Consider the following 27,462-nt stretch of genomic DNA (forward strand, 5'->3'; position numbering starts at 1 on the left):
CGGCCCCTCGGACTCCTGTTAGCGTGGAGGAGACTCGGTGTGTTTTCCTTGGGCGTCCGGCTCCAGCACTAGCTTTTGCAGCCAATGACCGCAGAACACAGCCCAGCAAGCCTCTTAGCCTTTTTATTTTAATCTCGACTGATCCCTTCGAAAATCCCTTTGTGGCAGCCCCTGCCCCCCGCCCCCCCCCCCGCTGAAGGGACAGAGTTAGCCAGTGGCGACAGAGTCAAGAACCGTCCTTTTTGGCAGCTGCAGCCTCTGCCGGCACCACTGATTTTGTGTTGTCATCCTCTAGCTTCTTCTTCTTCTTTGCTTTTTGTTCTGTGTTAAACTGAGCGAGCTCTTCGGTTTTCTCTGTGATGTATTTTAGCTATCAAAAAAAAAAAAATTTAAAGAATTACAATTTTATCTGGTTGTGAAGCCACTCTATAAACCTGGGGGAGCAGAGGAGAATCTACCCCTCCTAACCACTCCCGCCCTAAGAATTTGGGTGGGAAAGCCTGGGTTACATTCCTCAGAGTGAAACAGAACTTCCAATTTTTCCTGGAAAAAGCAATCAACTCCAGAAATCAACCGAATGCTGCCCACACTCCTACCCAACAGGCAGGAGCTCCTTGAGTAGTCAAGAGTTAAAATGTGGAGCGTGCAGAAGGCACGCCAGGCCTAAAGATACTCTACCAAGCAGCAGTACAATCAACACCCCCCTAAATGTATCCAACTGACGTCACAGAGCAGCTACTATGCACCAGGTCCCAGGAATACAGGGTAAATAATGCAGGTCCCTGCCGTCGGGCAGCATTTTATCGAACGCGTAAATTCAGCCGCAACTCTGTCATGAAAAGAAATTGAGAGCCCCAAATAAAAACAGTATTTGGAAGTAAACAAATGTGCAATAAACAGAGAACTTCCCAGCTAACATTCTAAGATGACTGGCACTGCCCGTTCCTTTGCCAAAGGAAGAAAGGGCTCACCGAAGCCGGCCAGCTGCCAGCCATGACCTGCACAGAACGGATGGAGAGAGGGAAGTGTCTTCCCACGGATGCACAGCACCGCCAGCCACCTTAGCTGTTTTCCTTAGGAATCACATCCTTAGCCTTGACTTCAACTTTGGAGAGAGGGATCAGAAGAGCGGGGCGGGGCGGGGGGGGGGAGCCCAGTGGAAGCGGCGCCAGATTCCGGGCTCGATGGTTTGGGTTCAGTGATCCATCCAAGAGCTCCACGTTCAGCTCTGCGAGGTTCCTGAACTCCAGGGGCCTCCCCTGTAAAATCGGGCTAATAAATGGGGTTATGAAAAACCCTCAGAGGGTGGCTGTGAGGTTTTAAATAACATATGTAAAATAATAACTATAAAAGCGCCCTGTAAACTGTCAACTGCTATACAAACTCATTTAGCAACTACTTATTGAGCACCTGCTGTATGCCAGGCCCTATTCTAGGCACAGCAGATGGAACAGAGAAGAGACAAAGGTCCACCCTGGTGGAGCTCACATGACAGGGAACGAAAAGCGTTCTCACTGCTAGGATTAGACAAGGTCAGAAAACCTCAGACGCCCTGGGTCTGCCCTTGGTCACGGCCACTAGCCAGGGACGATCACAGCATCACCTGTAAAATGAGGGCTGGTCAAGATGACGTCTAGATTTCTTTGGAAAGATAGAAAACAGGCTTGCTTCTCTGCCCATCCCGCCCGTGCAGACACTCCCTCCATCCCTGTGCACACCGAAACACAAGTCTCCCCACGCGCTAGCCCGTGGCCTGTCTCTGACAGCACGCTGTAAATGGAACACAGGACCGAAGTTTTGAGATGTTACGGAAAAGGCAAATTATGAAATCCAGACAGTGCTGATTAGAAAATTTCAAATTGGCTTAGCGAGATCCATCATGATGAAAGAGAGACTATAAATTGCGGGCAGGTCTGAATGGTTCAACCGTCTCTCGTTCTTAATGCAAGGTGCCCTGGGGAATCGCTTCATGGCTGCAAGTGATTAATTGGGAATAATGTATTCTGATGGGAAAGGGGAGTGAGGAAAGAAATTCATCTCTCACCAGTGAATTACTCCTCCTGGCTAAGAGCTTCACATCTTCGGTGTTAATTGTGCTTCTTTTCGCGTGTCTGTAGAAAGGGCAGGAACAATTCACCAAAATGTTTAGTATCACTTCAAGTTTTGATGAAACCCAAAAGTTCATGGTCAGACTCCAAACTAGCAAGGCTCTCTAAGTAGCCCATCTTTTTAGATTAAATTCATTAAGCAGCAATGACGTAAAAATGAGTGAAGTGACTTCGCCAAGATACTAATTAAATAAAGAGACCAAGGAAAGCAACAGCCCATCTGTCCACCTCCGCCCGAGGCCACGGGTGCCTGAGCGGGGACTTGCTTGGGCACAGTGGTCACAGCAAACACCACAGAAAGCGCACGCAGCACGTGTGCATGCACCTTTAGTGAAAAGAGAAAACAGCACACTATCAAACAGCACGAAGATCGCCTCTGCTTAAACAGATGTGAAGTAGAAAAACAAAGATCCCAAGATCCCAAGGGCTACATGACAGGAAGCAGCTCAGGCAGATGTCCCCCTACGCCCCACTTCCCAACAAGGAGGTAATGTACTCCCTCAGCACAGCCGAGCTAGAACAAAGAACATCTTTTAAACTGGAGTCTATGTCTTGCTCACAACTTGGGACTCAAATTCTCATTCCAATCCTCTTATCTTTGCTTTAAAAGGTAATTTCAGATAATAAGCTATAGTCAGTAATTTATTGCTCTAATTACACCATTTCTTGCCATTTCTCACCTCCTCCAAAAATAAGTAGAAACCTTACGCACAGGCGTAAGTAGGCATCTTTGTATCCTTAATAACAAGTAGAGTGGCCAACACACAGTCCTCACCGGATATCTGTTCCATTAACAAGAAAATCACACAGAAATTACACTCCATAATTTGGCCGAATTAAACCTTCACCTCCCACTAAATGTGCAGATGGCGTGTGTCATCTCCTCACGAATGACAGCATCTGCCTGCGCTGACAGTAACCATTTCAGGAGGCGACTTCTAATCGGCCATCCGCAAGGACTGGGAGAGAAAGGGGACAGTCAGAAGGGGACATCGGTGCAGTCACAAGGTAGGCAGCCCGGCCACAGGTGTACCGGGGGGGAGGCAGTTTGGCACCATGCACACAGCGTGGCCCTCAGCCACACGATCGGGCCGCTCGGCCGGTTTTCACATTCTTCGCAAAGTGCCACAAAAGAACAAGCAGAAGGAAGCAGCATAGTGAGCTGTTTACAGAGTAAGGTTAGTCGATCTGTTCACGAGGAAGTGTTCCGGAAACAGCAAAGCCAAGCCTCGCCACTGCTCAGCTTGGTATGTGCTACCTCTGCACGTTTTAATGCCCCTTCCCTAAACGGAGGGGCGGGCATATCCGACGCCGGCCGCCGCACATCAGAGACTCTCCTGAATCAAACCTTTTTTTTTTTTTTTTTTGCATTAGATTATTTATTTATTTATTTATTTATTTGACATAGAGACAGCGAGAGAGGGAACACAAGCAGGGGGAGTGGGAGAGGGAGAAGCAGGCTTCCCGCCGAGCAGGGAGCCCGACGCGGGGCTCAATCCCAGGACCCTGGGACCATGAACTGAGCCAAAGGCAGTCGCCCCAACTTCTGACTCCAGAAAATTACCCAAGGGAAAATTACAAAGCAGTTTTTCATTTAACACGTTTAGCAACACAGGTTTTAAAGACGATTCCCAAAATGTTCCTAGAACCTATTCACTGTCTAATATCTATCTTCTTCAAAATGTGACATCTTTAACATGTTAACGGTATCAGGTGACTAGAGATTTCAAAGCTAAGTAAAGGAAATTTGCAACTTAAATTGGGAGATGATTTTCCAAAGTTTACAGGTGAATTATTTCAAATTTAAACCCATTTTCTCATAGAAACAATGTTACAAATACCAGTTAGGTTCCCAGCCAGCTGACAAAGACCATTTAATATACAGCTGGCCTGAAACAGTCCTTCAGACTCCTTGTAGGACTCACAGTTCTAGAAGACGGTGGCCTCGGGGAAAACACAAAGCCACAGGATAAACAAAGCTGACCTTCTGGGAATATCAATTTTATTCCGTGATAAGTTTTTTTTTTTTTTAAGATTTTATTTATTTATTTGAGAGAGAAAGAGAGAGCGAGCACGAGCAGGGAGGAGGGGCAGAGGGAGAGGGAGAAGCAGACTCCCTCTGCTGAGAAGGGAGCACGATGTGGCATTCCATCCCAGGACCCCAGGATCAGGACCTGAGCCGAAGGCAGATGCTTAACCGACTGAGCCACCCAGGAGCCCCCTCACCCCCACCCCGAGATAAACTTTAAAACAGGATTTTTTTTTTTATATGACAGCAAACTGAAGTATTTTGAAGATCAGTGTGAAATTAGACAAAGGATGAGTCTCCAAAGAAAATCCGTACTTGTGTTGGCTCAGGGTTCACGGCGGGGGGGGGGGGGGAGGGGGCGTGAAGAGCACTGGAGGACACCCCTGGACACAAGAAAGGGGAGACATTGCTTCATCAGTAAGCCTCTGCCTCTCACTTAGACAACAGCAGCGAGACAGCCTTTACACAGACCCTTCCCCGGGCACTTACACTCTAAGTGACACATGACTCTCCCCCCACCCACCAAGTACCCAGCAAAAGAAAATCAACCTCGGGGCGCCTCGGTGACTCAGTCATTAAGCGTCTGCCTTCGGCTCAGGTCATGATCCCAGGGTCCTGGGATCGAGCCCCGCATCGGGCTCCCTGCTCCGCGGGAAGCCTGCTTCTCCCTCTCCCACTCCCGCTGCTTGTGTTCCCTCTTGCTGTGTCTCTCTCTATCAAATAAATAAAAATCTTTAAAAAAGAAAAAAGAAAAAGAAAATCAACCTCTTAACGTAATCATAAAACACAGAGTACCTGAAAGCGCAATGTATTACAATGCTAAATATCTCCAATTTCGTTCTTATTCCCAGTATTTTTACAGAGGCATCTAAAAACGTTCGTTGTCTTTTCCCACAGCTAACACAGAAATGGCAGGAAAAGTCATGACTGGGGGCTTACTGCTGGCATCTAACCAGGCAGAGGCCAGAGAGGCTCAGAAACGCCCTACAATGCGCAGGACAGTCCCCACCACAACCCAGAATGAGCCGGTCCAAAACGCCAACAGTGCTGAGATGGAGAAACCTGGCTCGATGTTGATAAACTTTATGTTCAAATCAAATAATCATGTGCTTACATATTTACATTTTGTGCCGCCCTTTGTAATAAAAAGAAGTTGTATTTCCCGAAAGAAGGAAAGACGTGGCAAGAGGGGTGATAAATGTATTTCGCAAGAGACGCGGGGCTTCGGGGGAGATAGTGGGCGCCATGTAAGGAGCCCCCACCTGAATTAACAACGAATAAGCCACAGGAGCTATTAGTATCCCATAATATTATCTTATCCCTTTTGGCCAAGCTGGCGATGCTAAGCAGTTTTTAGGAATTCACAAACACAGGGATGTGAAAGATTTAGAGTCTGCCCTTTGAGAACCTACTGCTTTAATTCATTCAAAATACTCACCCGAGCAACAGAGAGCTAAAAGGAGCAAGGTGAAAAGCTCGGGGTGTGGGAGAGACTGGCACCGAATCAGCAGTGCGAGCAAATTGGAAAGCTTTAGCCCTTTCCGGCCTCAGTCATCAAACTGCTTCATAAAAGCAATTCGTTGCGATTGTTTTCAATTACCTGAGGTACTAATTGAAGAGATGAGCATAAATCACCTGTAAAAGCTCAAGCTTCCCCGCTGAAAGCAAGTCACCCACTTTTCAAGGAGTGTGTGTCTCTCGGGTGACAGACGCTGTGGACCTGAGGCTGAGTGTCGGTGGGCGCCGGGCCCTGCGCGCTGTCACTGCCCCGACACCCACCCGCAGTCACCGCCAGGCACCCAGTGTGGGTGCGCCCCACACCGCCCTGCGGAACACGCACGCCCTGCATGTTCACAGCCCTCGAGCTGTTCTTCATACCTTTTTAACCAGGAACTGAACAACTCTGCTTCTTTGACAAGAAGTACTCAGAAGATATTTAAAAAAAAAAAAAAAAGCCAAATCAAGTCTGAATGGACGTGATTAAAGCAGATGTTCTATTCTTGCAGAACCATGATGAGAGAGAAGCCTCCAATAAATCCACACACACCCAAAAAAAAGACTAAAGCTCTCCTGAAATACACCACCAGATGGAGAGTATGAATAGGATGTCAACACACACAGCATCAGATACGCAAGCTCTTTACCCACCTTGCAAACATTTCAAGGTCTTTGGCAAAAGTTTCTGAAAGAGAAAAAGACATGCTTTAGCTATCCTCATGTCAATCTTATTTCAGAAGGAGGGGAAGTGCGACCTCAGTTCCCACAATACAGTGATGAATACAAGAAGCCCTTTCCATGCTGGGTGGATGCGCTTCGGGCCGCCCCATCCCTGGACAGGAGCCTTTAGCTGCTTTTGGTTTTTTTGTTTGTTTTGTGAGCCTTTAGCCTAGGCTGTGTGATTTATTTGTTATGACCTCCTTGTCATAATTGTGGTAATTGTGGCCACACTTCTTCTTCCATGAAACTAACTCTAAATGTTAAATTTTGCCCCAAGTTAGGGCTTGAGAGGACATTAATTTCCTCGGACGTCAAGCAGATACCAATGTCCAAGCTCAGCTGTCATATAAACCACGGCATGGGCGATATAAAAACGTTATAAAGCAATGAGATAAAAATGTAATGCCTAATGTTCCAGGCAGTTTAAAACAGAATAAAATAAAGAGGTTCATGAGGTACTAGAAGTAGATGTTTCCATAAAACCCCTGAATCTTACAGCCAAGAAAAGAAATGTTTCGTGAATAGCACCCGACGGTAATGTTCTCCGTCTGACAAGCCACAGCACCCGGCCACACATTTCTCCCAGACAAAAGCAACTTGGGGGATTTCTATCCACAGGGAGGAAGGCCCTGGCTTCGTACCGCACTGCCGGAAGGTCAGCTCCGAGACCGCTGCAATGGTTTGTTTGCTGAACGGCATCCCTCTGTCCGATGCAACTTCCTCACACAGACAACCAACAGTGTAGTGGACAGCCGCTTTCAGCCTCTGCAGCAAAAAGTCAAAATACTTCATGGGTGAAGTTGCAAATAAGAGCTTTCCACACCTTCGAAAATTAAGACCAAGGAGAGGGGTCTGCTCAGCCTAATTCCTTCAGCACTTTCCATAATGGCTGAAGACTTTTCAAGTGTACTAATAAATTAATGAGGCCCTCTGGAGTGTGACTTGGAGAAACATTACTTCCTTGTTAATGGTTATGATTTAGGTCAAGTAAAGATAAGGAATTACAATGGCAGGTCAGCGGGGAGAAAAGTCAGACTTGCACTTGCAAAGTATCTGCATAACTTTACTCAGATATTCCACAAATGTGTACCCGTTCCTACTGAGTAAAGGCATATGCTAGGTGCTTAGGGAACAATGAAAAACCAGACAGGGGTTACTCTAGTGAAATGCAAAAGGATCCCATCCCTCCGCAGCAAGTCTCTGCCAGCCCCAGGCCTGCATGTTACAAAGGACAAACGCTCAGGACCATGCTGGGAAAGGTCTGTGAGGACACGTCTGACCCTCCTTTGATTTGTTGGCTTGCTAGCCCACCTCACCAGGACCCTCACTGTTCCTTAGCAACCCTTTTAGATACTGAAGAACATAGCTTTCCCATGCAGAGGAGCAAAGAAGCAAAACAAAGCCAAGCTAAAATCTCAGTCTCCTGTCAACAAACTTATTGTGCCCCTGGGTGTGCTCCTTCTCTATGCTGGAGACAGAACTGAATTGGACAGGGGGACAGCTGAACCCCAAACAGCAAGTGTTCACAGCTGAAACAGAATGAAGAGGAACTGCAGAAACACAGGTCCAGGACCCCAGGGTAGAGGCCGGGCAGATAAGCAAGGGCAACGACCTTTCTTAGTTTCAGATGTCAAACAACTAGGTAAGTTCAGGCCTATGGTAGGAGGAGACAAAGGGACCATCACCCTGCGAGGGATAAAGAGCCCCCTGGGTCATCTTTTTTAGGTACGCATGGGGGTGTCATTAGAGGAACAGGACAGGGAGCCTTCTGAACATTCCAGAGTTTTTTTATCCCTCCTCCTCTGCACGCCTCCTGGACGGGGCCAAGTGCGTGTGCCTTCTATAATGTTGCAGACAACACTGCACTTCGAGCCTCAATCCCTAGATCCAAATTCTTCAAGGGCAGGACCCTGTCAGTTTTGTTCACTACTGTCCACTCAGCACCAAGAACAGCTGGATGAATGGGTGGCGGGATCCTCAACCTGCTCACCAATTTCTCAGCCCACCTTTGCAGCCTTACTCATTTCTTCGGTAAGTATGGACTGTCCACTGGGAGCCAGGCTCTGCACTAGGGGCTGAGAATGCAAAAAGGAAAAGAACAGCCTTGGCTCTCAGGGTTTATCTCCCCACCACACCTTTGCCATCTGTGGACTCTTCAAAACCATCAATGCCAGGAAAAACAGAGGGTGCAGAACTGTTCCAGGGAAGATCAGAGACAGGATTACTAAATGCAAGTTATGCCCCTTGACTGGATCCTGGATGAAAGAAAAAAAGACCAGAAGAAGAAACAGCTTTGGGACAACTGGGGCAATGTGCGTATGGACTGAACGTCAGATAATAGGGTTTTACCAATATTAAACTTCCTGAGTGTGATACTTGAAATTATTATGTACGAAAATACCCTTGTTGGGAGAGGCATGCGAAAGTACTAAAACTTGGGCGCCTGGGTGGCTCAGTCGGTTAAGCGACTGCCTTCGGCTCAGGTCATGATCCTGGAGTCCCTGGATCAAGTCCCGCATCGGGCTCCCTGCTCAGCGGGGGGTCGGCTTCTCCCTCTGACCCTCCCCCATCTTGTGCTCGCTCTCTTTCATTCTCTCTCTCAAATAAATAAATAAAATCTTAAAAAAAAAAAAGAAGTCCTCATCTGGGCGCCTGGGTGGCTCAGTTGGTTAGCCAACTGCCTTTGGCTCGAGTCATGATCCCAGGGTCCTGGGATCAAGCCCCACATCGGGCTCCCTGCTCAGCGGGGAGTCTGCTTCTCCCTCTGACCCTCCCCCCTCTCATGTGCTCTCTCTCTCTCATTCTCTCTGTCTCAAATAAATAAATAAAATCTTAAAAAAAAAAAAAGAAAAGAAAGTACTAAAACTTAAAGGGAAGGTGTCAAGGTACCTGCAATTAAATCTCAAATGATTAAGAAAAAAAGAGCAAAGGAGTAAATACAGCCAAGTGTTAACAACTGGTGAATCCAGGCGAGGAGCAAATGGCTGTTGAGCGCACTATTCTTGCAACTTTTCCTGAAACCTTGCGCTTCCCCAAAGAAAGGCGGGCGGTGGGTTAACAGCCTCTGGAACGGAACACGGGCAGGAGGGCACTCCCGGGCACTGAGCTCACTGCGGCTCTTCAGTCCACCCTCTCTGAGGTGGCCGCCCTGGTTCTTGCTTCGTTCGCTCTCACGACTCTGCCCGTGTGCTTGCTGCCGATGCTCCCGCAGCCGCCCTGGCCGGAGGTTCTTACTACCCGGACTCTGCGTGCGGGGAAGCTGGGCTGGGGCAGACCGCGCGCCGCTGGGGCTGCGGAGCCGGGGCCGGGACCCACGCGGGAAGGAGCCGCCGGGTATCGGGCTCGCAGGCCGGGCCCCGCGCTAAGTGCCGTGCCTGGACCCCCTTCCCGGGCGCACACCCCATTCTCACCACAGCCCTGAGAAGGGAGACCGCGGCTGCCGCAGCCAGAAAGGGCCCCCCCCCGTCCCACGCCGACCCGCGTTACCCTGGAGACCGCCTCCCAGCACGCCCCGCGGCAGCCCAGCTGGCGCAGGCGCAGGCGGCCGGAGCGCGCCCTCCGCCCCGGGGGACGCGGCCCGAGGAGCGCCCGGCGGAGGCCTCGGGGCCTTTCCGGCTCCAGAAGCTCCACGCCGTCCTCCCCCAGCCCGACAGGGACCCGACTTTCCTGTACCTGTCGGTAGGAGAATCGCTGCTGCTCCTCCCCACTCCCTTCCTCCTCCTCCTCCATCACAGCAGGGCCAACCCGGGCAGGCGCGCGAGGGCAGAGGGAGGTGGCGGCCGGGAGGAGCCCGTCGGATTTCGCGCCGCCGCTCCGGGCGACGGGCCGCGCGGGGGGACAGAGCGCGAAGCCCCACGCCGCCGCGCGCGCCCTCTGGCGGCCGCTCCGGGAACGGTCCTTCGCCGTCCGGCGGCGGGACCCGGCGGCCCCAGCCCCGGCGCGGCCCCGTGGCTTTACGGGAGCCCTCGGAAGGAAGGCGCGTGTGCGGGTACAGCGTTGTCGGGCGGCACCGTTCGCTGTGAATTCCGTGTGGCTCTAACCTCCGCGGGCCTTGCAGAATCCACCCAGTGTCCGTAACTGTGCCACCAGCTAGTGTTAGGGCGTCAGACCGCAGGCAAATGCTGGATGACTGTCCCAGTGAGCAGCGCAGAGTCAGTGAGTAGGTGACAGAGCCCGGGCTCGGTCACTCAGCAGCTCTGCCCAACACGGGGCTCGAACCCACGCACCCAGAGATGCATGCTCTTCCAGCTGAGCCAGCCAGGCGCTCCAGGGCCCCCAACTTTTTTTAACATTTTTAAAAAGATGTTATTTATTTATATATTTTATTTTTTAAAAAAGATTTATTGATTTATTCATTCATTCATTCATTCATTTGACAGGGAGACAGCGAGAGAGGGAACATAAGCAGGGGCAGTGGGAGAGGGAGAAGCAGGCTTCCCACTGAGCAGGGAGCCCGATGCGGGGCTCGATCCCAGGACCCTGGGAACGTGACCTGAGCCGAAGGCAGACGCTTAAGGACTGAGCCACCCAGGCGCCCCTTTATTTATATATTTTAAAGAGAGAGAGAGTGTGTGTGCATGGGCAGAGGGAGAGGGAGAAAGCAGACTCGGAACCACCACAGAGCCTGAGATCATGACCTGCCCCGAAATCAAGAGTCCATGCTCTCCCAAGGGAGCCAGCCTGGCGCCTCAGGGCCCCCAGTTTTTTTAAAGGATTTTGACTTGGTTATATATTTTCTAAAGTCTCGCTGCAGTCATCAGGGAGAAAACACTCTCCTTGGACCTCCTCACCCTTAAGGCTTAAGGTTGTGTTCATTTTTTACTACATATGGAGGTGAGCGTTGAGGGTTCCTGGGGGTATTTCGAACCCCTTCCCAGGGCACGTGAAAATCATCAGCCTTTCCTGACAAATATGAAACTAAGGAAGAAAAGAAGGGTGCTCGGTGTGTATTTATTTGTGCTCAATTGAGAGAACACACAGGCAGCCTCCCCCCTTACCACCTCTGTGGAAAAAGTCAGGGATGGGGGGGTGGGGGGGAGAAATTGCCGGGGCAGAATCCCACAAGGATTTCCTGTGACTCGTCATGCAGGTCCACATCCCTGCTGAATCCTAAGTGGTGGAGGCTGAGGAGGCAGAGATGTGACATACAAAGTTACAGGGGTGATTATATGCCTAACCTGGAGATTTTGTTCTTCAAAATAATCTACAAAGGGTTCTTAGAAACACAAAGCTCTAACATATTTTAACTGCCAGTTTATAGAATGAGGACATTAAGGGAAAGAAAACTTGCAGACCGGTATGAACCGAATAACCTTATTTTTGTTTTTAAAAAAGAGCATATGCATCTATATGGAGAAGTGGGATATTTGAAAGGAATAGAAAGCTGGAAGGATACATGACAAATACAGTTAACTTCTGAGCCGTGAGCTGAGGAGAAGGCAGATAAAGACACTCAAATTTTCGCTTTATATATTCCTGTATTCTGCATTTCTTAACAAGTATGTTTGTCTTTCCCATAAGCCACTCTTGATCTTCCTCTTCCACAGAAGTGCCCCAAACCCCACAAGCGTGCCGATGGCTGAGACCCAGAGAACCTCTTTTTGGAGGAATCGGCCTTCTGATCAATTTCCATTGCATCCGAGATAACATGTGCCTCTGGCCTCCTCTCCCCATTGCTCCCTGAGAGAATCCCAGTGTCCAGTCTCCTGGGATGGTCCCCAATGCCATGCAGGGCAGGCCTCTCACGGGATGTCCCTGATCTGCAGCCTCTGCCTTAGCAGGCCCAGTTCTGCCCGTCAGTAGCCGCCCTGCTCCCCATGCTGCCACTCTCCGGTCTCCAGCAGGAAAGAAGGGGACCAGGGGGTGTGGAATGGGCGGAGAGCAGGTGGGGAGCTCCAGCCCTAGGCCCAGACCTCAGGTTCGGAGCCTAGCCCCATCACAAGCTTTGTGACCCAGGGCGAGCCGCAGGACCTCTCCAAGCCCCAGTTTCTGCATTTATTAAGTGGGGACCCTAGTACCAACATAGACAGTGGTTGTGAGGCCGAGATTGCACCTAAGTGCTCAAAAAATAGTCATGGTTTTCTCCTGGGCAGTTTTTGTGCTTTGTACCTTGCATGTTACCTCATTTTAAAGCAGCTGCTTCCCAGGACGCCTGGGTGGCTCAGTCAGTTAGGCGTCCGACTCTTGATTTTGGCTCAGGTCGTGATCTCAGGATCATGAGATTGAGACCCGAGTTGGGCTCCGCGCTGTGTGTGGAGTCTGCTTGGGATTCTCTCTCTCCCTCCCTCATATATATATATATATACACATATATATGTATAAATTGCTTCCCAGGGCAAAAGAACGTTCTTCTAGTGGTCTGTGGAATATGCACGCATTTCAGAGTCTGATAGAGGAAGGTCCAGAGCTGAGGTGTCACGTCACAGAAAATGGGTCTATTTGGATGGAGCGATTTTGCCCAGTAAGGAACCAGCCACGATAAGTGGCCACTAGATGTCAGCCTTGTGCCACGTTGTGCAACAAGGCCAGCCCTACGGCGGTGATCGAACCCTTCCCCAGGGCTTGCCAGCTCCTGGGCGGTTCTCGGAGCCCTCACAGGTAGGTACTGGGATCCCGTTTGATAAGTGAGGGAACAGGGTCACAGAGGTGAGAGAACTTTGCCCGAGGTTAACGTGCTAGGAAGTGGTGGAGCCCAGAGCAGCCTGGCTTCTGAGCCCGAGCCCTCGCTGTAAGAAAGGCAGGGACATCTGCGGCCTTCCTGGATCCTTTTCAGCTGCATTAAATAGGGTTCCATGAATACTTAATTCAATAACAGTCATCTTTTATTTCCTCTCAAATTACCCCATAAAATGCTGATTCCAAAAAATCAATCTCCTTTGGTTGTCATGTGGATTCGGTGAGCGCCTGAGGTCAGGACTTTCCATCTGCTCTCCCGCGGACGCTGACGCATGGTCGCCCGCACGGCGCTTGGCACGTGGTCGGTGCACGGTGAGCGGGCCGTGGCCGGGTGGAGTGAGCTTGGCACGTGGTAGGTGCATGGTGAGCAGCTGTGGCCGGGTGGAGGGGTGAGCTTGGCACGTGGTGGGTGCACGGTGAGCGGCCGTGGCCGGGTGGAGGGGTGAGCTTGGCACGTGGTAGGTGCACGGTGAGCGGGCCGTGGCCGGGTGGAGGGGTGAGCTTGGCACGTGGTGGGTGCACGGTGAGCGGGCCGTGGCCGGGTGGAGGGGTGAGCTTGGCACGTGGTGGGTGCACGGTGAGCGGCCGTGGCCGGGTGGAGTGAGCTGTGCACTCGGAGCAGGAAGGTGGCGCGGTGGTTGAGGGCACGGGCTCGGGCGCCAGGTTGCCGTGGTTCCGGCCGCAGTGTTTCAGGGCTGTGTGACCTCAGACAAGTTCCTTCACATCCTTGTGCCTCGTTTGTAAACTGGGGATAAGGACGGTACCTGCTTCAGAGGGTGTCGTATTAAAAGAGTTCACTTAAAACAATGCCTGGTGCACAATTATTACTATATTCCTGTACGTGCCGTTTATATGGTGTGAGTCCCTCAGGAAAACTCCCAATTAGGGCCAGAGGTCCTGACTTCTCCATTTAACAAACTGTCTTTTTCCAGGGAAGCATATGTGACAGATACTGGCTCGAAAAGTCGAACCAGTATCTCCTGATGCACATGCCCCTCTAGAACCTCGCCACTCTGCCATCAAGAGGTACAGTCTCATCCTCCACCCGTTGAATTTGGGGTGCTTATGACTCGCTTGTAACTGGTAGGATGTGGCTAATGCTGTGTGGCATCCATGGCTAGGTCTTAAAAGGCAAGGCCGTGTCTGCTTTGTTAGCTGGAACACTCACCTGCGGAGCCGAGCCCCGGGTAAGCAGTTAGCCCAGCCGAAGGCTGCCATGCCGTGCGGCAGCCCAAGGCCACATGGCGAGGCCACATGTACCTTTCTCAGCCCTAGCTGAGGTCCCAGCCAGCAGCCAGCATCGACCGCCAGATGAATGAAGAGGACAGACATCTCCGAGTGACCCCAGCCATTGAGTGGCCCTGAGCTCTCAAGTCATTTCGCTGAGGCCCAGATACCGTGCAGCAAAGACAAGCTGTGCCCCCTGTGCCCTTCCAATTCCTAACCCACAGAATTAGGATAATAATAATGGTTATTACCTGTGTTCAGGGTGGTTTATTAAAACAGCATACAGGATTACTAGACAGTGAACATATATATACTAACATACGTGCTAAGCATAGTTCACGTATCCGGAAGGCCTCTCTGCCTCTCCTAAAAGGATGGGCTCCACATCTGCCTCAATGAATGTGTAACATTGTCAATCCCCTGCCTAAAGTCTCCTTGCTGAGAAATCCTGTCTGCTCCCTTGCCTGATCCATCGGTCTTTATAACCAACCTCTCTGTGTCCAAAATAAAGCAGAAGTTGTGGCTAAAGTCATTAATAGGATTCCTGCCCAGAGAGGCCCCTTCCTGGAATAGCCAGCAGGTTGTCCCTGCACAGTCAGGTTGAAGGGGGCAGACTTGGCTGGGGGCAGAACCCCTGTGTGGTCACCTCCATCACCTTCAGGACTGTTGAGCAGCTCAACTTCCACAGGAGCCGGGTAAGAGATGGCAGACCCTGCGTAGCAGTCACTGTGTGGCAGGTACTGATTTCCCCCAGCAGCTCTGTGAGGGAGTCTCACCGCCCCTTCCGTGCAGATGAGAAAGTACATGGGCACAGAGGGTCAGTAACGAGCGGAGCAACGGTGAGTTCGTGGCGGGGCTGAGCTTGGGGCCCAGGCTCCTAGCCAGGAAGCTGAGCTGCCCTTACTGGAGCTAACAGTTTTTACTGAGCTGTTCTTCAAGTCAGTCACGGGATGTAAAATTCAAAAAGCAGGAATGCCTATCTAGTAAAAATAGTCTCCCCACCAAGGAGCTAGGCAAAGGACTGTTACGTTCTTTAAAACAACTTCCTTTCATTGTGCCCTCACTGTGTGCCAGGTACTGGGCCAAGTACTTGATACATAATCTGTTACTGTCCCAATAACCTGGGGAAGACGTTTTTAACCCCGCTTCACAGATGAAGAAATGGCAGGGCGGAGGACCTCGATGCCAGCCAGCAGAGTCCGGGTGCACGCTCCAGCCCTTCTCTCTGGTCCAGGGGCCAACGTGGCAGCGACTGGGAGCTCGTTAGAAATGCACAGCGTGGGACCACACCTCTGTCCTGCTGAATCCAAATCTGCCCTTTTTCTCAAGACCCATCCCCGGGGGTGGGGGGGGGTTGTATACAGTTTGAGAAGCTCCACCGGCCTCCACTGGCCTTCTGGAAGATGCCTGTCTTAACCTACACGCCCCGCCGTGGGGCACACAGAGGAGCCCCACCAGGAACCTTCTGAGGACTGGTTTGCAGAGTGAACTTCCCGCTGGGTGCTGAGACATAAATCTGGTTTCGAACTCTCAGAAATCCCACTGCTTCAGGACAGGTGCAGCCCGAAGTGGTAATAATGCCACATAGAGGTGCTTATGACGTGCCAGGCACTGGCCTATTCTTACTCCACGAATCCTCAAAATAGCCTTGAGGAGACAGGTACTGTTATCCCATCTTACAAATGAGAAAACTGAGAGCAGGGATAGTGAATAATTTGCCGAAAGTCCTACAGCTAGTAGGTGGAAGGGCCTGGATCTGAAGCTTCATAGCTTCTGGATGGTGAGCAGGGGCTTAAGTTCTATTGCACGTGATCAGTAGGATTTCAGACACTTCTGGACAGTCCAGCTTTATGTGCTTTTGGCACTTAGCCTCCCACCCCTCACAAGTGTTTCTCTTTGAAGGAACTCGTTCTCCATCCTAGGAGCACCTGTCTGCCTCAGAGCAAGTAGTCAGAGATCACCTGCGAGAAAAGCTGCATCGAGGGGTTCCCATCCCTTAAAGAACCCTGTCGGGGCGCCTGGGTGGCTCAGTTGGTTGGGCGACTGCCTTCGGCTCAGGTCATGATCCTGGAGTCCCGGGATCGAGTCCTGCATCGGGCTCCCTGCTCAGCGGGGAGCCTGCTTCTCCCTCTGCCGCTCCCCCCGTTTGTGTGTGCACGCACGCTCTCTGACAAATAAATAAAATCTTTAAAAGAAAAAAAAAAAGAACCCTGTCAGGAGCAGTGACTCAGCACCTCTTAGATTTGATGGGGGCGGCGGGGAGGGCTGACAGAGCCGTGTCTAGCTAAGTACTTACATCCACGCTGAGAGCTTCAAAAGCTGAACATTTAACGAAAAGGATCGCCTCCCATGTCAGCTCTGTGAGCCCCTGCACTTTTTGGAAAGAGGTCAGGGGTCAGATTACACACCAGCTGTCAAAACAAGGAAGTCCTTTGCTCTATTCTAGGATACTCTCAAGACTCTGTAAAGCATTCCAGAGAAATCTTCTGGGGTTAAGCTGCTGGAATAAAACAATTACACTGGCGCCGGGCCATATAACACTATCAGCAAGTGTGCTAGCGGGACCTTGGTTCTCGACTAAGATGAAGTGAACAGGCCCCGTTCAAGGAGTAGGCTTAGGTTGCTAAAATTCCCACCCCAAACCCATGCGCCTGGCTTAGGGACAAACAGAAAGAGGTGGGCACACTGAGGCCCCCGTGTCGTTTAAATGTCACTCCCTAACACGTGTAGTATGAAGTGTGACACACAAAAGGCATGAAGACTTATCAGTGAACACCCGCAGACCCAGCGCCCAACCTGAGAAAACATTCGGGTCCCCTGTGTCGCCTCCTCCTCCTTCCTCGCACAGTTAACCAGGATCCTAACTTTGGTGTGTTTCGTATATTGTTCTGGAGTCTTTTTTTAAAGAAAACAGAGAGGAAAAAGTGAACACGGCTGGAAGGAAACAGGCTCCAATGTGATGCAACCAGCCGCCAGCCTCCCTGCCAGTGGTGAGAACGGCTCAGTGTGGCCGAGGGGAGAATACTGACGAGTCTGGAGAAAAAGCATCCGTAGAATGTACCTTTTATTAAGTAGAGAAAAATGGGAAATCTACGTGATACAAAGTTTCCAGTTTGAGCAAAGTCCACAGAAGCCCTTCGGATTCCCGCGAGCCTCTAGCAGGGGGAGCTGCTGCCCCTCAGCACAGGGACGCGTGGGAAACGGCTTCCGGGAGCTGACCACGCACGCACGCACGCACGCGCTCGGCTCCAAGAGGCCGGGGCGGAGGGCATGGTGCTGCTCACGGAGCTTCTTTGCACGTACACTCACGTGACTTTTTCAGGAGTCTCTTATGAGACTTTATTTTAAAAGGTCTGAGCAGAGAGGAGGGCGGAGGGCTGTGTAAGCAGTGTCGGTGGCCAGTGGGATGTTCCAGTCTAGGGAATCGCGGCAGCTGACCAGTCTGATCAGGCATTGTATGAAGAGGACGACACACTGCCACCATGGCCCGTCCAGTTAGTGTGGATAAACTGCCCGGGTTTGGCTAAGAGTTCGTAAGTGTGAGCCCCAAAGTAATCCCGCTGAGCCTGAAACAAGAGGTCGGGTGGGTTGGGATGATACGCAGACAGGCCGCCGTCAGGCAGCAGCCAGGTTAATGTTTACCACCTGCTCAGAAAGCTCACCTGGATGAGGTTGGCCGGTAGCATCTCATGTCTGTACCCGTCATAGAAGGACAGGGCCGTGGTGAAGCAGGGCATGGGGATGCCCGCCTGGACCCCGGTGCTCACTGCCCGCCGCCACGAGCCCTGTGGCAAAACAAGCCCACGACTAGGGGTCAGCCCCCCGAGAACTGCTTCCTTTCTAAGTGACAGAATTCCATGTGCACCGAGGCTGGGAAGTGAAAAACAGAATTCCCAGCAACCAGCTCCGGGCTACCTACCTGGCAGTTTTCAACAGCTGACTTAAAAAAGTCATCTAGTAGCAGATTCTGAAGTTGTGGGTTCCGATCAAATGCATCCTTTATCTTTCCTAGGAACACGCTGAAATGATCAAGAGGGAAGCAACCGTGACTCTTAACCTGAGCCCGCTGAACATCCGACAGAAAGCAGCTGACACGTATGCTAGTGACAGAGTTACTCCTCATTCCCGAACGCCAGCGGTTCGCTCGGGGACAACATGGGGCCTGAGGCCCAAGAGGAAAGGCCAGAGGGCGTGATCGTTCCCACAGAGTACAGATGATCTAGTCAGACCAGGTAACTACAGGAAGAAAGTGGGACATGACCATCTGAACCAGTCTCGTCGCCAGTGCGGAGACCCACCGCGCCAGTCCCAGGGCAATTGTCCACATAGGCGCAGAGCCACCACTCTGACACGGTGGCTTGGCGTGTGCCCCGCACTCACCTCCTGATGATGCAGCCACCTCTCCACATCAGGGCGATGCCACCATAGTTGAGGGTCCAGCCAAATTCCGTGGCCGCCTGTCTTAGCAGCATAAAGCCTTGCGCATACGAGATGATCTTGGAAGCATAGAGGGCCTAAAGAATGATGGACCCACCAGAGCTAGAGTTAGCCACCTCCTCCCCGTCAGCAGTGCGGGTCCTGGCAGGGCCAGTGGTTACAGGACAGGGCTCTGCTGCCCCCATCTGGGCCTCCCACGTCCTCCCACCCCCACTGTCACCCGAGGCACCAACAACCACGGCCAGGGACTGGGCCCCACCTTCCGAATATCCTCCAGGAATGCTTTCTTATCACCTTCAAACTGGATCTTTTGGGGACCCTTCAGCTTTTTACTAGCCTGAATCCTCTCGTCCTTCAGAGATGATAAGCATCGAGCAAAAACTGCTTCTCCTGCGTAGGGGAAGGAATAACATTACCAAAGTTCACTCATAAAACCGAAGGGACGAGAGTACACATAAGCCGGAAAGAATGAGAAAAATTAGAAAAGGAGCTGATTTCCAATTGCAAAAGAGCTGAAGTTTCAACCTTAGGCCACAAAATTTAACCTGGCTCAGAAAGAGTTTTGAACTTATAAAAAGCTCTAGACCGTTAACGTGATAACTAAAACTCCAAACAAGTCAATCTTCCAACTAAATGTAGGTATCAATCACAAAGATCAACATGAAATTCAAAAGAGGACTTCTGAGCGCCTGGCAGGCTGTCAGTGGAGCCTGCGACTCTTGATCTCGGGGTTATAAATTCGAGTCCCACACTGGGTGTGGAGATTACTTAAAAATAAAATCTTAAAAAAAATAAAAGGGAGGAGTTCTAGGGAAAAAAACAAGGAAGTAAAAAACCACTTTTATTCAGAATTACTCTGTTGGTCCATATGTAAAATTTCAATTTCACTTGAGAGGACTTTAATTTTTAAATGCTCACCAAAGACTATTTATTTATTTGACAGAGAGACAGCGAGAGAGGGAACACAAGCAGGGGGAGTGGGAGAGGGAGGAGCAGGAGCCCGATGCAGGTCTCGATCCCAGGACCTGAGATCATGACCTGAGCCAGAGGCAGATGCTTAACGACTGAGCCACCCAGGCGCCCTGAAAGACTCTCTTCTTTAGAAGCACTCACTACCCCTTGAAAACTAGTTAACATCAGGCAGCCTTCGAATTCAGCTAGATGCTCAGCTACGGTGGCATTGCCTTGATGTGGGGGTTGTCTGCAACAGCTAGTACATTGAGAAATAACAGACTCGCCCCTCAAAAAACTCCATTTTCTTTTTTTTTCCTCAAGATTTTATTTATTTGACAGAGAGAGACAGTGAGAGAGGGAACACAAGCAGGGGGAGCGGGAGAGGGAGAAGCAAGCTTCCCACTGAGCTGGGAGCCAGATGTGGGGCTCGATCCCAGGATCCTGGGATCATGACCTGAGCCGAAGGCAGAGCCTTCTGACTGAGCCACCCAAGCGCCCCCAAAACTCCATTTTCTAATTATTAAAATTTAGTTTCCAACACGTCCTTGATCACCATAATTTTGTTTCATTTGAATAAACATTTCATTATGGTATTTTAATATCAAGACATTTAGCATCTTCAAAAATTAGCCCTTCGAAAAGACAACTTGCTTAACTGACACTTTATATACTTAGAATAAATTACTCTAGGGGCGCCTGAGTGGCTCAGTCATTGAGCATCTGCCTTCGGCTCAGGTCATGATCCCAGGGTCCTGGGATCAAGCCCCGCATCGGGCTCCCTGCTCGGCTGGAGGCCTGCTTCTCCCTCTCCCACTCCCCCTGCTTCTGCTCCCTCTCTCACTGTGTCTCTGTCAAATAAATAAATAAAATCTTTAAAAAAAAAAAAAAAGAATAAACTACTCTTAACTAATCCTCGCTCCACAGACAGACTGGAGTAAAGCCTCTGGCCATTCACTTGACAGGCAGCCCAAACTGGAAACACAAGCCGGCTCGGCGGCCACGCCCCGCCCTGCCTCGCCCGCCCTGCCTCGCCCGCCCTGCCTCGCCCGTCCCGCGCAGGCGCCCGCGCCGGGGCGGAAGCGATGGTGTAACACAGCGGGCGCACGGAGGCCGTGTTACCCAAGGGCCCGCTCCAAGACTTCCTTCCCCGTTAGTTCAACAAACACGAAGGGCACCCACCCAGGGCTGAAGCCTGGCCCGCCTCGGGCGGGGAGAGGGGCGCACAAGAGAGCAGGGCTCTCTCAACCTACTCTGCTCTTCCACCGCCCTGCCCTCGCCGCCCCGAGCTGGCTGAGCCGCCCGCTTCTCCTCGCGTGCCTCCGGGCACGGCCACTGGCGGCGGGCAGCCTAATTCATAGGAAACGAAAAGGAGGGAGCGGGCTAGGGCAGCCGAGCAGACAGGAAAATCTGTTTTACTGGAGGGGCGCCCTCCTGCCAGGAGCAAAGATGAGCCTTTCCCTCGGCAAGCTGGGCACCTTGACTGTCCGTTCTCAAGCCTGCCAGAAGTGTACCCAGTTTACTCTTAAAGGACCAGCTTGTTTTATGAACCCTATTATTATTTGTTCTGTTTATTTCTGCTTTCTGTGATTTCCTTCGCCCTGTATCTTCTCGAGTTTGATGCTCAGCTCACTGCTCTAAAACAACATGTGAGAGAAGGACACACACCAGTGGTCAGGATAGTGGCTTTCTTCTAAACGAAAGACGAAGGAAGAGAATATTAAAGGACCTGAAATGTATAGGTACTATTTTATTTTTAAAATAACTGGGGGAGGGGCACCTGGGTGGCTCAGTTGGTTAAGTGACTGCCTTCGGCTCAGGTCATGATCCTGGAGTCCCGGGATCGAGTCCCGCATCGGGCTCCCTGGTCGGCAGGGAGTCTGCTTCTCCCTCTGACCCTCCCCCCTCTCATGCTCTCTCTCATTCTCTCTCTCAAATAAATAAAATCTTTAAAAAAAAAAAATATCTGGGGGAAGGGCGCCTGGCTGGCTCAGTAGGAAGAGCATGTGACTCTCGATCCCAGAGTCATGAGTTCAAGCCCCATGTTGGGTGTAGAGATTATTTATAAATAAATAACCTTTAAATAAAATTAAATAAAATACTGGGGGGGAACCTAATCAAAATATTAACAATAAATGCTGGGACGTAAGCTTATGTCGTTCGGTGAACTTCCGTATGAAAAATTTCGTTACCATGATCTTCCCCACTGGAAAGTCATGGAAGTCACTGAACACAGTTCAATCCCTAAGACAGAAGCTACCCCGAAGGTCGAACTAGAGAAGAGAGCCAGGAACTCCCAAACACATCTCAAAGACCCTATGACTGAGAGAAGGTCATCAGGAAGAGATTCGCGAGTGTCAGCCTCTCACACGCGAGGAGCAGAAAGCACTGACCGCTGACGAGGGTTGCACACGTTTCCCGAAAACCCGGTCCTTAGTGGCCAGTCTACCCCAACATCCCAGAAGGACAGCAAGGGAGCACCAGTGAGGCGAGGGGCCTCGGCTGGAAGCCGCACATTACCGATGAGGGTGACGGGAACGCCGTACTCCAGGGCTGAGATGGCAGTCCACTTCCCTGTGCCCTTCTGCCCCGCGCTGTCCCTGATCTTCGGCAGCAGGTGTTTGCCGTCGCTGTCTTGGAACTTGAGAATATTGGCCGTGATTTCAATGAGGAATGAGTCGAGCTCTGTCTTATTCCATTCCTCAAACGCCTAGTGCAGGACGTGAGAGGAGCGAGCGTGAGAGAAAGCAGGCCTACGCACAAGCCCCCTTCCCTGCGAAGAGGGACCGGCGCTCACGACTTGCCCCGCCGTCCACACTAACAGGCTCCACGTACGGGTCTGAGCCCTGCTCCCCCCGAGTTGAGTTTTCTGCTCACCACGAGTCAGCTGTATTTGATTTGAGCCTGGTTATGCTGACTGATGACCAGCACGGCTCTCCCCTCAGAGCCAGGCCCTCCTCACCTCACACCATCACCTCCTCGGAGGCCTTCCCTGCTCACCGGACCTACTCCTTACACCCGTTTCCTCTCCTTCGGAACAGTTACCCCCACCTAGTTTTACACCGGCTGGGGGGTTACTATCGTGTCTTCCCAGCTCCGTGCGGGCAGGGACTTCGGTTTTTTCACTATTACATCCCCAACATCTAGAACAGTTCCTGGCATACAGAGCAGCACTTGTATATATAAATACGTTAAGTTTTAAGTAAATCAATTACATTTGAACACACAAAAAGAAAAGCACTGTTTCTATGAAAATAAAAAACTTTTGGAAAGAAGAGTAAAGGCAAGTTAGTGAAACCAAGTGGGGATGACACGTTTAAAAGTTAGGAGGAGGGGCGCCCAGGGAGCTTGGTCAGTGGAGGCTGCAGCTCTTGATCTCGGGGTTGTCAGTTCAAGCCCCACATTGGGTGTAGGGATTACTAAAAAAATAATAAACTTAAAAAAAAAAAATTAGGAAAAACTGTAAAAAATCTGGAAGGATTCTGCAGTGTCACCTTGCAAGGAAGTGTCCCTAAATTATGTTCCCCTCGAAGTCCCTGGAAGTGGAAATTTGAGATGATGAGAAAGACACCTATGATGCCGGCCAGCAGAGCTGCACTTCGAGGAAAGGACGGGACTGAAGATGGATGTGCCTCCCTCCATTTTCAGTGAAAATAAGTGTTTACCTAGGAACGATGCTGAAGTCTTAAGAGAGTACTGGTGTTTACCTCAAAATGTATTTTTAGAAGATCAAACTGATAGGATGGGCGGACATTCAATAAAGCAAGTTAGTAAAATGCTAGTAGGCGAATATGGGGGGTGTGCATACAAGTGTTCACCACGAAAGTCGTTCAACTTTGCTGTTTGTTTGAACATCCGGTTCATAATAAAACGCTGGGGGGAATGTTTATGTTTCCCCCACTTTGACTTTTTTTTTTTTTTAAGATTTTATTTATTTGACAGAGAGAGAGACAGCAGGAGCAGGGTCAAAGGGAGAGGAAACAGACTCCCCACAGAGCAGGGAGCCGGACGCAGGGCTCGATCCCAGGACCCTGGGACCATGACCTGAGCAGAAGGCAGACGCTTAATGACTGAGCCACCCAGGCGCCCCTCCCCAACTTTGACTAACTTTTGATTAACTGTCAAACAGCCAGTCCCAACCTGACCAGGAAAGCAAGCTTCCATCCTGCCTCTCCTATGGGACAATGGGGGGACCAAATGAGGTAATGACCATAAAAGGACACAGGCCTGACACATGAAGGGTCACTAAATGGTGGTAATGATCACCGCCAAGATTTTCGGGGGACTTCTGGCTCAGCGGCTAGCTATCCTATCGTACAGCTTTCCCTTAAATCAGGCTGAGTCCATCCTTTTTTTTTTTTTTACTTAGCACAAGCCGGGGAGAGGGAGAAGCAGGCTGCCTGCTGAGCAGGGAGCCTGACGCTTAACTCAAATCATGACCTAAGCCAAAGGCAGACGCTTCACCAACTGAGGCACCCAGGCGCCCCTGGGCTGAGTCCATCCTGCCACCAGCATGACCACAGGAAGGAGGCGGAGGAAGGCTTTACTGTTGCTAGCAAATCCCTCTCATCTGAGCAGCAGTCGCCTGCTGTAGCCCGGAGACAGGGCCCGGCACTCACCTTTGCCATCTCGTCATGCCCCATGCCCAGCACATCCTTCATCAGGTGGTAAGCCTCACAGATGAGCTGCATATCCCCGTACTCGATCCCATTGTGCACCATCTTCACAAAGTGTCCTGCTCCTTCATCCCCAACCTGTCAGGGCAACGAGCACCAGGAGGCCTTCAGAGGCAGGTAATAACCCAGAAAAGCCCACATCAAGTTCTTTGGCGAGGCTCCCTCCCCATACAAAAAATAACAAATAGGGAGCAAATATCTGTAGTATTTTTAAAATTAAGCGTCACTACATAACAATTCAATACAAGCTTCAATCCAGTCCAGTGTTCCTTCAAACTCACTCTGAATTCGTTCCTTTCAAGATTTTCCCAAGCCTCCCATTCACTGTAAGCACCCACAGCTCGTCGGCCTGCATTTCCCACCCTCCCTTGTTATGAAGGGCCCCTCGCTCCCAGCCCTGCCCACAAGTGAAAGACCTCCTCTTCCCGAGGTCACCGTTCTCCTAGCCACTGGGGGTTACAGCAAGTTGGCTAATTAAATCACTGGCACTGTTAAGTATATAACTGTGTTGTAGTTGTTTCCAATGGCTACCAAGGGGTAAAATGACCTTAGATCCCAGGTCTGGCCCTCAACCTGGTAAGCCCAGAAATGTGTTCTTGCCAGTGTCTCACCGTGGACGAGACACAGATTTACAGTAAAGCTGGCAAGATGTATACAGGCAGAATACCAGTTTGTGAATTTAGGGTAAAAAACCTAACTACGGATTTTAGTGGCTACAAGTGTTAGTCCCGATGGCACATTCTGTCCCTACAGACGAGCTGCGTAGGAAACCAAATCATCGAGAATTGCTCAGTGGGCCAGGAATCAGAACAAAGGGAGTTTCAGGGTCAAATATTCAGGGGCAGCGGGCTCTGCAGTCAGGCGCATCCATCTCCACAACAGGCATCTACCTGCGCGGTGGACCCTAGGTCGCTTGACCTGAGCGGTCTCTGCTCTGTTACCGCCAGGATCCATACAACTGACCTTTACATCCGAGACTCCCGCCGTCTGAGTTTCCACTGCTGACGTGCCCCCTTCTGATTCTGACACCTTCTTTGGCTGCTAAGTAACATGGCTAATAACATCGTACTTCACCCCATCCCTCCTGTAACTTCAAGAATGAACTCAGGACTGCCTGCTTTTAGTATCTATACCAGTTTTCTCAATAGCCTGAGAGTAAGTCTGAGGCTAAAGAACGTCAAGCTCCGACTCAGTCAAGACACAGCAGGGCCAGTACTGGTTTTTCTTCATGATTCTGTGTCTACAAGAAACGTGTCTACAAAGGAGTGACTGTGGCTGTCCTTTTACTGTCGTAATCGACTGTCGTGGCCTGAAAGTTCCCTGCCCCGTCCATACTAATGAGAAAATCCTCAGCCCCCCAAATCCAGCCCAGCCTCTCTCCACCCTAAGCAGACTTTGCCTGACTCGGGGACCGCTGGTTAAGATGTACGGACCGGCATCGGGGGCTACAGCTGCCATCAGCAGGCGGGGTCAGGCCCCCTTCCATCTCCGCCTTTTACCTCCCTCATACGAAATAAAGCTAATAAAGGGGATTAGGAGCTAAAGAGAACTCGGAGACCACCCAGCCCACCCCTCATATTTTACGGACAAGAACACCTTCCTGACTGACTCGATAATGTCCCACAGTGAATGTGAGAGCCAGAATTACAGGTCGGGTCTCTCAGCCTAGTGCTTTGCCCACCCATGGCATGGACTGGGGCTGCAGGAGGGATAAAACTGATTTTGGTAGCAACACCAAATGCAGGAAGGGAGGCGTATAAGAATGAGCCTAGGCCTCCCTCCCGTTTCGTGAAGGCGAAAGGCCGTATGTCACATACTCTGTTCAAGCACAGAATACCTGCGTCCCAAGCTACAGGAAAGAGATTTTCCACAGCCGTGGCCAGGACATCTGACAGCACCAGCCCTTCAATCCTGCTCCTTCCATGCAGGTAGACGGAGCCCACCTTTCATTCTGACATTTTCTTCATTTTCATGAAGTCACACAGCTAATAAAACAAGTCTCGCTTCACCTCATCCTTGCTGTGCCTTCTTAAGAAATCCAACTTTTAGATGAATTGAGGAGGGCTGTTTTTAATACCAACCTCAAGGCTCTGAAATATTCAGTTAGGAGGCAAGGACACGTAAAACAGCAGGCATGCATCCTAGGCCTCAGCTGCGCTAGCGACTTCAAGATTGAGAAGCTTGTCACAAAACTAACTACTGCCACCAAGGCGGTCCTGGCTCTGTGCACTTTGTCATGTCTGTGCCCATGTTACCAGCTGGCTTGAAAGAGGAGCTAGAACTTGCCCAGTCACAGCAGGGTTCTCCCGTCCCGACTTTCGCAGCGATGCCTTGGAAGATTGTCTTGATGTGGGGCCTGTGGGAAGGAACCATGTAGTTTAGCTGCTGAAAAGAGGGACTGAGATCTCAGTTAAATACTCAAGGACCTCCCCCCCAATCTTTTTCTTTCGAATGGGAGGTGGACGTGCCAAGTCCACGTGGAAAAAGTAATGAATGTTCCAAGTCCACGTGGTAAGCCCCACAGAGGCTGCAGACTACCTTGTTGGAGAAGACAGAAAGGCCAGCCGGAAGCATCCAAGCACCAGGAGAAATCTCTTTTGCACTATAAAGGAGCTGTGATGCCGAACAGCAAGCAACAAGGAAGTTCCCGTGCAGATGCCTGTTACCGGTCTGGGTGCACGTTATCAGGCCCAGCAGGACTCCGCCCGCACAGACCCGAGCTGGAGTTCCCAGAGCAGCGTTCTTCGCTAGTGCAGTTGTTCCTCACCCCTCCCACTGCCCCGCTAGGAGGATCTGTGAACTCACAAGGCTTTCTGCTTCTGTTCTCCTCACTACTGACCAATAAAGGCTTCTTCACAAGAAGTTTTTGGTAAAGACACAGGGCTGCCAGGGTTGCAAAGTCAACGCTCAGGATTAGAGCTAAGACAGCTACACATTAAGCTTTAGAACTTCACTGAACTCGTACTGAGCATTTCAGGTAACGGCACCACTCCTACTTCTGTTGGGGCTCGATCTCACCACCCTGAGACCGTGACCTGAGCCAAAATCAAGAGTTGGACACTTAACCAACTGAGCCACCCAGGTGACCCCATTTTAAACACTATATTAACCATCATTCCTATTACTTTTAGCAAACAATTTG

General features: G+C 50.7%; 2 protein-coding genes and 1 long non-coding RNA gene across 6 annotated transcripts in view; 1 reads left to right on the forward strand and 2 right to left on the reverse strand.

Annotated features, from left to right (window-relative positions):
* Positions 1-111: 111 nt before the first annotated feature.
* Positions 112-10,173, reverse strand: CENPS (centromere protein S). Of its 3 annotated transcripts, none has more exons than XM_064589947.1 (6): positions 9,244-9,790; positions 6,996-7,119; positions 6,286-6,319; positions 2,789-2,890; positions 2,045-2,111; positions 112-370 (listed from the first exon to the last, which is right to left on the reverse strand). In XM_064589947.1, the coding sequence occupies exons 2-6, from the start codon at positions 7,051-7,053 to the stop codon at positions 227-229; spliced, it is 405 nt and encodes a 134-aa protein (XP_064446017.1). In that variant the 5' UTR covers positions 7,054-7,119; positions 9,244-9,790; the 3' UTR covers positions 112-226. The 3 variants fall into 3 exon arrangements, with proteins under 3 accessions (XP_064446017.1, XP_054369122.1, XP_064446016.1); XM_064589946.1 differs by lacking the exon at positions 9,244-9,790 and adding an exon at positions 10,027-10,173 and having other exon boundaries at positions 126-370; XM_054513147.2 differs by lacking the exons at positions 2,789-2,890; positions 9,244-9,790 and adding an exon at positions 10,027-10,173 and having other exon boundaries at positions 115-370.
* On the forward strand, positions 9,876-14,784 carry LOC135364229 (uncharacterized). Its single transcript, XR_010411118.1, has 3 exons — positions 9,876-10,032; positions 12,688-12,951; positions 13,962-14,784. It is a non-coding gene; the product is annotated as an uncharacterized LOC135364229 (long non-coding RNA).
* The window catches only part of PGD (phosphogluconate dehydrogenase), a 22,663-nt gene continuing 7,012 nt past the window's right edge, over positions 11,812-27,462 (reverse strand). The window contains exons 6-13 of one of the 2 annotated variants that reach the window (XM_064589945.1): positions 26,607-26,676; positions 24,264-24,398; positions 22,165-22,354; positions 18,953-19,083; positions 18,637-18,770; positions 18,176-18,275; positions 17,919-18,041; positions 11,812-13,793 (exon numbers count right to left, since the gene is read on the reverse strand). In XM_064589945.1, the coding sequence (XP_064446015.1) occupies positions 13,749-13,793; positions 17,919-18,041; positions 18,176-18,275; positions 18,637-18,770; positions 18,953-19,083; positions 22,165-22,354; positions 24,264-24,398; positions 26,607-26,676 (928 nt within the window). In that variant the 3' untranslated portion in view covers positions 11,812-13,748. Of the gene's footprint in view, positions 13,794-17,303; positions 17,823-17,918; positions 18,042-18,175; positions 18,276-18,636; positions 18,771-18,952; positions 19,084-22,164; positions 22,355-24,263; positions 24,399-26,606; positions 26,677-27,462 lie in introns of those variants that run through there. The other variant, XM_064589944.1, reaches the window with a different exon arrangement.

Source organism: Mirounga angustirostris, unplaced genomic scaffold, assembly GCF_029215605.1.
Source record: "Mirounga angustirostris isolate CCGP_5_RB_7025 unplaced genomic scaffold, mMirAng1.0.hap1 SCAF_4, whole genome shotgun sequence".
NCBI lineage: Eukaryota > Metazoa > Chordata > Mammalia > Carnivora > Phocidae > Mirounga > Mirounga angustirostris.

What these genes read in the sequence shown, in the direction of transcription:
- CENPS (XM_064589946.1), bottom strand. Translation starts at nt 10,083, where the DNA reads ATGGAGGAGGAGGAGGAAGGGAGTGGGGAGGAGCAGCAGCGATTCTCC. An exon ending in GCTGACCTTCCGGCAGTGCG is followed by an intron (nt 6,320 to 6,995) that starts GTACGAAGCCAG and finishes TTTCTCTTTCAG; the next exon opens with AAACTTTTGCCAAAGACCTT. An exon ending in CCAGGAGGAGTAATTCACTG is followed by an intron (nt 371 to 2,044) that starts GTGAGAGATGAA and finishes TTTTTTTGATAG; the next exon opens with CTAAAATACATCACAGAGAA.